We start from the raw sequence: 11,162 nt of genomic DNA, 5'->3' as shown, positions 1-11,162 counted from the left end.
GCCCAAAACCAGTCAAAATGTCTTCCTTGGGCAATCTAGTGTTAAAAGATATTTAAAGATTGTTAATCAAAACTGTTCCACCGCGCTAACAAATGGTTTGTGAACCATTTAAATCCAGGTAAACTGTCAAGCAACTTGAAGAACGTGCCGTTGATCCTAAACTTCTCAAACATGATCGAGCAATCATCGAAATTCATTCACTTGCTACTTCGCAACGAGAACTTGTCTCTAACTGACAAAGAGTACGTCGAAGTCCGGGATGGACTACGATGGTATCAGAGGTATCAGAACCTAGGAACCACGAAGCTAGTTGACAAAACACGAGGAACCTTCTACGACCTGAAAGAAATCTCTTCATCGCTAGAAGTCCACTACAAATGGTTGAGGAAGTTCATTAAAAAATTGCTGGCACATTCCAGCTTGGAGTCATTCAATCTCAGTACTCGAACGAAAATCAAACATTTTTCTGCTACTTGCTTAAACGAGGTAACCAGCAATGATGATTATAGGAAATTCAGGAAGCTCGTGAAGAAGCAACTGCCGATCCCATCGCCGCATCTCTCGGAAAGCTCGATGAGCTTCGACGAGAAATTACGGTCGGTATCCAGGCGACTCCGAGTGACCGACGAGGACCTGATCGATCCATCGAGGACCAAATGGAAAATCATAGTTCTCGCTTTGAACCTGTCCACCCGAAAGAGATTGATCGAGATCTATGAAAGGGATTACAAAATTAAGCTCGACGAGCATCGAGACTGGTCGCAGGAGCTGACAGAAATCGAGGAGATCGCTGTGAGCATTTCTGAGCCAAGAGAGAACAGCGATAACTCTGATAAAATTGATGTAAACGTCGAGGCGTGGCCTATTTACGAATTCTTCTTCCTGCTTTCCACGTATCGTTTCTTGAAACTATTCAAAGAAGACAACAATAGCCGTGATTACTGCGAGAAGATTTACAAGGACGATGCATTGAGCAAATTCGAGGAAGTCCCAACGATACCAGCTGGTCTGATTGGTTTGATCAAAACGTTGAATTCCCGTGAAACTTCACTGAACCAGTCAGTCTTCTTGCAGCCAGAGTTGCTCTCATCGTTCTTCAAGTTCGCTCAGCGGTCATTTGCTATAGAGAATTCACATGTTCTCCTAAACTGGCGTGACATTAAGGAAACTGAAGAAATTCTTGAATTAAATAAAAATGAAGAGTCGAATTTCATCCACAATTCAACGCTTTTCATGCTGATCTTCGATCTGCTCTCAAGTAAATCTGGTAACAGAGGAGAAATCAATTTTGGAAACTACAAGAGCCGCAAGAGGATGTTCGACACACTTCGCGCACTGCTATGGAAGAACTCTCTGATTCTGAACTCCCAGGAGTTCGACGTGTGCCGCAACGACGCTTCATTGCTAATTCACTGCATCGACTATTATCTATCCCACGTGGACGAAGTCCTCGACACGTTCCTCAACGAATATAACAGCAGGAAGCAAAACGAGAGATGGCTTCAGTTTCTAAAAGCGATCAGGTCCCTACGAGAGATCAAAGAGAGATCAAATGAAGGTTTGAAAGCGATTGACAGAGGGCTTGGCTGGCTAGCTTTGGGTTATCTGCAGATGTTCATTTTCCAGGACCCAGGAACCATCGACCCGGTACACAAAGTTATTTTAAAATCAAAATACGCACGCGAGGATGTCAACGGCTTGGAGCAGCTGATGCTAGTCGAGAATATCCAATGCTCCATCCTGGGGATTCGCCTCTCAGACGAGAAGAGATCGTCCAGGGTAGATCGTTTGGCAACGATTTCCAGCAAGGCTAAGAATCTGGAGAGTCTGCGCGCAGTGAGGCCGGCCTCGAGATTCCAGAACCTCCGCGAGGATTTGGAGAACTTCTCGAGCACCGTAGGCTCGTATGAGACGATATTCTGTCACGGCAGACGCTTAAGAAAAGCGAGTGAATCGAATAAGGACTTTGAGACGTTGCAAGTAGCGTTCATTTGGAAGAAGTCGCTGGAGAGATTCGCCGACAAGCTGGAGAGGAATTTCTTAGTCGGTTTCCCAGATGTTGTATCCCCTGTAATCACGGCGGTGTCGAACCTAAGGCATGGCGTGTCGATTTTAATCGGAGCAGTGAAGCATTTTATGAACTCGACGAATCGAGACTTAAGCTTGTTACTACGTTTCCCTGTTTCTTCTCAACAAAATTACATGAGTCTTGTTGAACATAGCTTAAAGATGTACTGTCAATCGGAGCTGGCTTGTAAAGAGAAACTTAATCTGCTGAGAATTTGCTTGAAAGAAATGGAGAACTTTTCTGCGATCGGGAAACAAACCGCGTGGAACGTCTTGCAAAAGAGTTTGAAAGAAGTCAGGAGCGTCTGGATGGAACAGGAGACACAGAGGGAGACTCTGGCGAGGGAGAAGGAGAACATGTATGATATGAGAGTTGCAACGAAGTTAGAAGAGGAGGAGGAATACGAGAAAGCGTTTCCAGATCACCAACAGGACTTCATAGAATTCTCGGACTTACAGAAACCTCTGAATGAAGTACAAAAAGCGCCTGAAGATAAAGAAACCTTCGTAGAACTGATATCTACTATGGACGCTAGGATTATTCAAGAAATGCATTGGAACATTTTGAACAACTGTTCTGGAGAAGATTCTATAAAAATCGAACCGGATTTCGTCGGTCCTTTGGTGCAGAGATTTGAGATTTATGGCCCCCAGCTGAAAACTTTAGAAGATTCCCATTTGGTATCTAGTTTGCTCGTTCTGATAGCGCAGAAATCGAATTTCGGGGATAGAAATACTAAAAAAGGGGTGTATGATTTCTACAGAGATCCGAACGTGGCAGAAGTCGAAGAGTGTCAGTCTCTGTTCGACAGACTCCAACTGAGAGTGAACGAATTTCTAGAAGAGTGGCCGGAGAATCCGATTTTGAACTCGATCAAGGTGATCGTCGACAGGCTCTTAGGCTTCCCGGTGGACTCCTCCTTGTCCAAATTTCTAGTCGGCGTGGAATTATTGCTGACGAAGATCAAGCAGTGGGAGGAGAACGCTAGGCATGATGTGAGCTTGGCAGAGTTCGTTGAGGCTTTCGGGGAGAAGGTTCTCCGCTGGAGGAAGCTAGAGATTTCAAGGTGGAAAGACTCGCTGGAGGTACTTGAGGATGATTTAAAAACGGAAGCTTCGAGGTGGTGGTTCTTCCTATTCGATTTAGTAGACGAGTACTCTAACGAGCTGAGCAGTAAAACAGTGGAGAGTTTGGAACGTTTCTTAACGGAGTCGCCTCTGATTGAATACGAAGCAAGACTCCGATTGGTTTATCTGTTTTATCGCCATGTCCGTGCAGGTCCTGACGCTGCGAGACAAGACGAGCTCTCACGTATCCTTTGGAACGTTTTCTTCTATTATAGTCGATTCTTAAACGATGTCAAGGCTAAGATACAGGCTTTGAAGGAGCCAGTCGCTAAGAAGGTGAAGGATACTATAAAAATTACTAGATGGAACGATGTGAGTTACTGGTCAGTGCGAAACACCGCCGAGAAGACTCGGAGAACCTTGCATAAGTTCGTTAGAGAGTTCAAGAAGGGTCTGCAACAAAACGTCGCCTGCTGTCTGACTCTGAAGTCAAAAGTCGAACCGTTGGAAACGAGTTCCAGGAGAGAACTCAGGGTTTGTGATTTCTTGATCGAAACGAAACCTGGAAAACAGAATAAAACTGAGAAACTCGTTCAAAAAGCCCGTCTGTTTTGCGAAGAAATCATTACAAGCAGTAACTACGATTCCATTCGAAGAGACATTGAAACTTTCATAGAGGAGAGCTTGGAGGAAAGCAGAAGACTTAGGAATGTTGAAGTGGACAAGAGCCTGACGAAGGCCAAGCAGCAAGCTCAATTGAAAAGCATACTTCAACAGAAGAAAATGGCGTTGGCGAATTATTTCAAAACGCTCAGTCGTCTAGGTATCTCTTACAGAAAAGGGATCTTAGCTTGGAAGAATCGTAAAGAAACTGTAATTAATTTTAAGACTATGGTGTTGGATCTTGAACGCATACAGAGATTAAAATGTGGCCAGGAGTTTGAGAATCTGGACATTGCGCTGATGGAGCAGTGGTCCGGCTGCGAGAAATATTACTACGAGTCTCTGGTTAAATTAAACTCCCTCGACAGCATTTTTAGCACTGGACGATCAGTTTTGGGAATGCAGGACGCGGAACGTTGCCGCGGATTCTCTGCTCACTTGATGCTGCTGGTCCATAAACAGAAAGAAACCGTCGCTGATTTCTTTAACTTCTTCTTACCCTTCAGAATACAAGCGACGAACCTAGCGTTGATGATGAAAGACACTCGGGAAATAACGAACATTGTAAATGTCCCTGGAGACCTCGTCGACAGATTTCTGGAGTTATTAATAGAATTGGAAATATCTATCAGGCAGATTATAATCGTTTTGGAAAGTTGTCCAGTGGAGTCTCTCGCAGATGAGGATTCTCTAGATTTAAATGAAACTGTGGTACCAGTACTGCAAGATGGCAGCGTTTCTAGAGACTTGCTCAGCTCTATGAGAGACTCATTACATTTGGTGCAGAACCTAGCGAAAGAACTGAATGCATGGATTGCCGTCTCGAGACCCGTTAAAGAAAAGAATTCGAAGTTCCTGTTCCATCGAAGGCACCTGGAGTTCTTACGAAAGGGTTACCAAACGATTGAGAGAGTCAAGGAGAAACTGGATGAACTCGGCGGCGCTTTTCATTACAATCATCCTATCTACGACCATGAATTGATAGAAGCGATTAATAATAGCAGAGAACTGTTCAAATCAACGCTTGATTGTATAGAAGATGTCGAGGAGTATAGAATTACTGATTTGGAAGACTTTGAAATGCATCCAGACCACATCACAGGGTCCAGATCGAATGTTCTCAATGCACTGATTAAACAAATTCTTTTGGCTGTTCAAAAGAGGCAGGAGAATCAGAAGTCAATCGAGGTGACGAGTGATGACGTTAACGAGGAAGATTTTAAAGAAAACCTGATGACAGATGAATTAATCGAATCTCTGAGGAACGTTGTCCAGGATTTGAGACTAACTACTGTGTGGGATAGACTGTCAAAGCTAGTAGATGCTATTAATTCTGGGAATGATAGATTGGCGAATATGTACATGAGGTACTTTAGTGGATTATCTGGGAAGCTCGTGCTGATTTTTATAGACATTTAAATTTTAATATACGTGTACCGATTTATTTCTTCATTTTTTAATTGGCAACAATATATCTTTGTTACTCCCTTTGAGTTTTCCTCAGTTCTCATTGGAATTGTACATGTAAACCCAAATGCCTGCTGAAAATCTGCACGAACTTCCTAGACAACCGAATACTTCATTCTCTCTCAGTCAATTATACAAAACTTTGCAAACTATATATTTCTTTTTAGATTACTGTCGCAGTACGTACCTCTCTTACAGCAGTATACCTTACTTCTGCATTATTACTTGTATGAGCAAGTGGCATCCTTCCGGTTAACATGCAAATTCCTGTACCTGCAATTGAACGTATTCCTCGACTTGGCGACCAACGGTTTCTGTCAGCCGGATGACGCGGACGGCGCTCAGGACGAGGGCGAAGGGGGCACCTCCGAGGGAGGGATGGGATTAGCCGAGGGCGAGGGTAAAAAGGACGTCTCAGACAGGATCGAAAGCGAGGATCAACTGGAAGACGCTAGACAACCGAACGAGGAGGAAAAAGAGGAGAAGAAGGACACGAAGGAGGAAGAGAAAGGCATAGAGATGTCGGAGAACTTCGAGGGTCACTTGGAAGACCTCGGGGAACGTGAGGAGAACGAGGACAACGATGAGGATGACGATTTGGATAAGGAGATGGGTGAGACTGACGAAACGGCGGAAAAATTGGACGAAGAGATTTGGAAGGACGAGGAGGAGGAGAATAACGAGGAAGAAAGTCGGGAGGATCAGAAGGAGGAGAGGGGGACCGGTGAGAAAACCGGGCAGGAAGAACTGGGCGCGGGAGACGATAATGAGAAGAGTAATAAGGATGAGGAGCAGAAAGATGGAGACAGGAAGGAAGAAGAGAAAGAGATAAACGAGTTCAAGGAACCTGAAGTGGACGACGATCAGGTGGACCCTTATCACGGTAACACTCAGCCGGAAGTTGAACCGGAAGCGTTCGATCTGCCGGAAGATGTTAATCTTGACGAGGAGGCGAAAGAGGAGGATGGCGCTAACGAAGAAGATCCTTTCGATATTGATCAGATGAAAGACTCCAAGCTTCCAGAAGAGAGGGAAGAGGAGTTGGAAGAGACGAAGGAAGCTGAGGATAACGAGCAGCAGAATTCCAGCGGCGATGAAGACGAAGAAGGAGACCAAGAAGATGCGAACAGAAAGGGTGACGAGAAAACAGCGGTGGATCCTGAAGAGGAGAAAGAGGATGCTGAGAAAGAAAATGAAGAGCAGAATGAGATGGAGGAGGGCGATAAGGCTCCCGCTAGTTTCGACGTGGGTAGCAAGCAAGTTGACGCTTCAGAGGAAGTTCAATCAAAGAAAGATGGTTCCAGAGATGCTGTGGAGAGCCAATCGAATCAAGAACAAATGGACATTGATTCTACGGAAAGTAGTGTGAACGAAAACAAAGACAAAGGTATTTCGGAATTCTTAATAATATATCAACATGCAACTAATAGACAGCGGATTTTATGCATTTTAAGTAAAATTGTACAAGCTTAACAAATACACTATTCATAAAAATTGTAGTATCGAGAATTGCCCAAGTTTTATTTTACATAAAAATCCGCAGTGTACTGATAAGTGCCAGTTATATTAATTATTATCTTTTATCGAAGGAACCGGTCAGTCTCAGACGGAAGAACGCGAAGGTCATTCCGGAGCCAAACAGGAGGAGGACGCTCCCGCCTCCAGCGAGAAGGACTCAAAATCCGCTCCACAGCGAAGGAAACCGGGAAAGAGCGACGAGAACCGCAGTCTTCTCGACGACGACGCTGCATCCGCCCCGAAGAAGTTAAAAACAGACGCGATGCAACGAAATTTAGACCAGGAAGAAGAGGAAAGGGAGAAGCAGAAAGGCGGTGAAAGCGAAGCGTACGAGCATATTGAGAATTCCGAGAAATTCGACGATTACGTTTTCGATGCCGCTACCGAAGAGCAAATCAAAAAGCAGGCGTCGAACTTAGAAGAAGGTGAAGTATACTATTATTTTTCATCTAACTTCTAACAAATCCTAACGTCATTTTCACATACTTAGATAAAGAGAAGCAAGCGGATGATGACGTTGAAATGCACGAGGATACCGAAGAGCCAATGGATCAGGAAGAAGAAACTCGAAAAGAGAAAGCTGAGAAAGTGGCTGACGGTAAAAAGGACAAATCTACGAGCGCCAAAGGCGACAGGTCAGACGAGGTCGAGCAGATCGACTTAACCGGCGAGGTCGAGGGTGAAACTGTGGAAACAACTCGAGTTTTACGAGGAAACGAATCGTCTATCCACACAAAGTTAGATGAAACCGAATCCTTCGATATTTCCACGTGCGATATCGTGCAGAAGAGATCAGAAATCGAGAGTATGTTAGCTAAATGGTCTCAGGGGCCGTCCTCGGTCGAGGCGGCCAATGCTTGGAGCTCGATCACCGCGCTGACAGAATCTGCTGCCAGAGAATTGTCGGAGAAGCTACGATTAGTATTGGAACCGACGCTGACTTCCCGTTTGAAAGGCGACTACAGGACCGGCAGGCGCATAAACATGAGGAAAGTGATACCGTACATCGCCAGCGAGTTCCGGAAGGACAAAATCTGGCTAAGGCGCACGAAACCTTCCAAAAGAGACTATCAGGTCGTATTGGCCATCGACGATTCCAGCAGCATGGCTGACAATCATTCGAAGGAGCTGGCGTTCGAATCGTTGTCGTTGATCGGCAAAGCTATGAGTTATCTGGAAGTCGGCCAGCTCGCTGTTGTCAATTTTGGAGAACGCGTCAACATACTTCATCCGTTTGGGGAGAACTTCACAGATGAAAGCGGCGCTAGGTATTATAATTCAGAAATTACACGGTTTGACAAAAAAAAACCCTTCGACGTGAGAATGTTTTTAAGATTGTTTCTGATCTCGCCAAAGTTATCAATCAATAGTCTTTGGTTTCGTTATAATTTATTTATTATGAGCTTATGCTTAAACGGCTATAATTCTACTTGCATCTCAAAAATGCACCAAAAAAATGCACCAATTTTGCCCAATCAATTCTTCTTCAATTCTACCCAACAAATTGTTTGTAGCAATTCTGCTTCCAGACTCGTTTTTGATTTGAGAAACTCTATACAAAAACATGTAATAGATATTAAAAATACAAATTGTTGTAAAGTATTATTATCTGTTTGCGGATTGTTGAATTTTTTGTTTTGTTTTCGTAGATTGATTCAAGAGATGAAGTTCGAACAAAAGAAGACGATGATTGGGCAGCTGCTTGACTTCATAATAGAGATGTTCGCGTCTCAAGGAAATACCTCCGATAATGCGAAATTGGTAACTATTTTATCGGATGGCAGAGGGATATTTTCTGAAGGAGTGGAAAATGTATCCACGGCCGTGAGGAAAGCGAAATTGTTGAATATTTTCCTTGTTTTCATCATAGTCGACAATCCCCTTAACAAGGTAATCTTTTTTAAATTCAAAATGCAATTTTTATCAATAGATATTATTTATTTTGCATGGAAATCGACAGTCTATTGATCAAAATAATTCTCATCAAATGTGAAATTCCATAAATAATTTCTTAAATAATTATTCACTCTGTCTTTTACAGGATTCAATACTGGACATAAGAATGCCAATTTTTGAAGGTGGTAAACTGTTGGGCATACGTTCTTACATGGACAGCTTCCCATTTCCGTTTTATATTATTCTTAGAGATTTGGATACTTTGCCTGCAGTACTGAGCGATGCTTTAAGGCAATGGTTCGAAATTGTTGGCAGGATCGATACGTGAAATATTATTTTATACATTCTGATTGCGCAATCACTAGACAAATAAACAATTATTTTCGTATTCTTGCGTTGATTTCACTTTTTCTTACTTCGTATTCAGCGACTGTATTGTTTTATGGTCACTAATCAGAATCTTACTATTATACAGGATGTTTCATACTTTTTTTCAAGATTTTAGGAGCAATGCTCTTGGACTCAGTGTTCTCGAGCATGAACACAAGTGAGAATAACAAAGAAATGTTATAGAAAGCTTATTTGTAAACACTTAGTTACAAAATTATAGACAAACATCAAATGTAGCCTGAATAACTTACGATTTTATTTAATAATCACAATTAAGGGAGCAGTCAACCGAAAAATGAGTTTCTATGATCTTTTCTTTCAATGTTACAACAGTTTAAAGAAATCCCTTAATTTCCGTTTTTTTTGGGGTCATTCCTGATGTTTAAACATCAGATTTTATGCATTTATAAAAAAACGGAATGTAGCAAAATTGTTAATGTTGCGTGTAATGTAAAAAACTATGCAAACGGTATATTTATTTATAAAACGAGCTACATTATTAGGATTAATTAATTCTATACATGATAATTTATGCGATCGAACCCGCAACGGGTCGTATTTTTTTTAATTTCGAAATCGGTATTTCAGGACTCTACTATTCGACTCGATCATCTGCACACTTTGTATATGAATGTGTATGTCAAAGGCTGCACCTGCACATGCCTCCAGTGTTTTCGATCATTTTTTATGATCGTACATCGACTAACTAATATTCTGTATCGAAAATTTACTTCTACTCGCGTTGTATAATTTATTTCGAAGTCGGGATGAGTCTAACAATAAAGTGTAGTAAATTACTAAACTCGGTTAATCATGTGTACAAAATGGGAGGTTATTATGCTTGTCGAAGCTTCATTACTGTCGAGGAGGCTAAAAACATAAAATGGTACAAGCCTGCGAGAGTGCCTCATATAGATCCTAGACAGACTGGTGATTTAGGATTAGAAGTAAACGTGAAACCTACTGACACCATACTTTACTATAAAAACTCCAAAGAGTTAGAGGAGTAAGTATGACCTTGATTTCTTATTATCTAAGCCTCTGTTATTATTACTTATTAGACTGCGAATATTTATGCAAACTCTTGTTTTTATGAATATGCCAGCCAACAATGTATTAAAACAAGCTATTAAAAAATGACTTTGTCAATGTTGCAGCGCAAGTGATATTGTGAAGAAGATGTTTACAGTAGAATACCGGGGGTTCAAGGAGTATAGGAACCTGAAGAGAGAGGAAATAATAAATCGCGTCAAAAGACACGTTTCCGACAGAGGCTCGGTGGAGGTCCAAATTGCTGCTATGACAAGCGAAATACAGGATTTACAAAAGTACATGGAAGTACACCCGACTGATACGAAGACCAAAGTGTTTCTTTCAGAGTTGATCGATAAAAGGAAGAAGTATCTAAAATTCCTACGCAATTGGGACTACAGGCGCTTCGAATGGGTTCTAGAAAATTTAAATCTGACCTATATAGGACCCCCGGAGTACGATACATTTTATCTTATTACCTATGCACATGACGACTTTTTTGTTCAGTTCGACAGGCGCCCACTGATTCGATGCTAGTACTCTCTCAAATTTATATTTGCCAAATTGAGTATTTGCCAATACTCTTTTTCGAATTCAATAATTGCCTCTTCGTAGATACATTTTATATTATACCATTTTTGCAAAACAAATAACATACTCTCTTTCAAATTAGGGTTGTATCAACCCTTACATAAGAACAAAGAAAAAGCATTTATTACTGCCTTTATATATGTGGGAATAGGTAACAAAATAATTAGCACTGGTGATTTCACAAGAAGATTTATTCAGATCAATTGCGTGCGTCCGTACACTCGAGAGACTTCCGCTCGAATGCCTTTGTCCCGTTGAACAGACGTCCAACGGCTCTCCCTTATCTCTTCTCAGAAGAATCGCTTTTCTAAAGAAGAACGTGTATAAACATTTCCCAAAAGGGCCATGTGGCCCGTCGCTAGGCCAGTCCGCCACATATATTTATATAAAAACATTTTTGAGACACAAGATTTCAAACAGCACGTAGCGACGTAGGACCAATTACGTGCGACCAACGAACTGCGCATGCG

The 11,162-nt window shown here is 42.0% G+C and overlaps 2 protein-coding genes across 2 annotated transcripts in view; both read left to right on the top strand.

Moving 5' to 3' along the window:
• The window catches only part of LOC108628651 (midasin), a 51,420-nt gene extending 42,353 nt beyond the window's left edge, over window positions 1-9,067 (top strand). The window contains exons 11-16 of the mRNA XM_018030726.2: window positions 119-5,165; window positions 5,433-6,652; window positions 6,855-7,208; window positions 7,274-8,051; window positions 8,433-8,673; window positions 8,825-9,067. Of these exons, the coding sequence (XP_017886215.1) occupies window positions 119-5,165; window positions 5,433-6,652; window positions 6,855-7,208; window positions 7,274-8,051; window positions 8,433-8,673; window positions 8,825-9,007 (7,823 nt within the window). The 3' untranslated portion in view covers window positions 9,008-9,067. The remainder of the gene's footprint in view (window positions 1-118; window positions 5,166-5,432; window positions 6,653-6,854; window positions 7,209-7,273; window positions 8,052-8,432; window positions 8,674-8,824) is intronic.
• Window positions 9,068-9,678: 611 nt separating this feature from the next.
• On the top strand, window positions 9,679-11,098 carry LOC108628653 (28S ribosomal protein S15, mitochondrial-like). Its single transcript, XM_018030728.2, has 2 exons — window positions 9,679-10,075; window positions 10,227-11,098. The coding sequence occupies exons 1-2, from the start codon at window positions 9,837-9,839 to the stop codon at window positions 10,636-10,638; spliced, it is 651 nt and encodes a 216-aa protein (XP_017886217.1). The 5' UTR covers window positions 9,679-9,836; the 3' UTR covers window positions 10,639-11,098.
• The last annotated feature ends 64 nt before the right edge of the window (window positions 11,099-11,162 follow it).

This window comes from Ceratina calcarata, unplaced genomic scaffold (assembly GCF_001652005.2).
Source record: "Ceratina calcarata isolate Rehan_Ccalc_2016 unplaced genomic scaffold, ASM165200v1 scaffold532.2, whole genome shotgun sequence".
In the NCBI taxonomy this organism is placed as follows: Eukaryota; Metazoa; Arthropoda; class Insecta; order Hymenoptera; family Apidae; genus Ceratina; species Ceratina calcarata.
The sequence above is the reverse complement of the archived record's forward strand: the minus strand, read 5'-3'. Positions and strand labels throughout refer to the sequence as shown.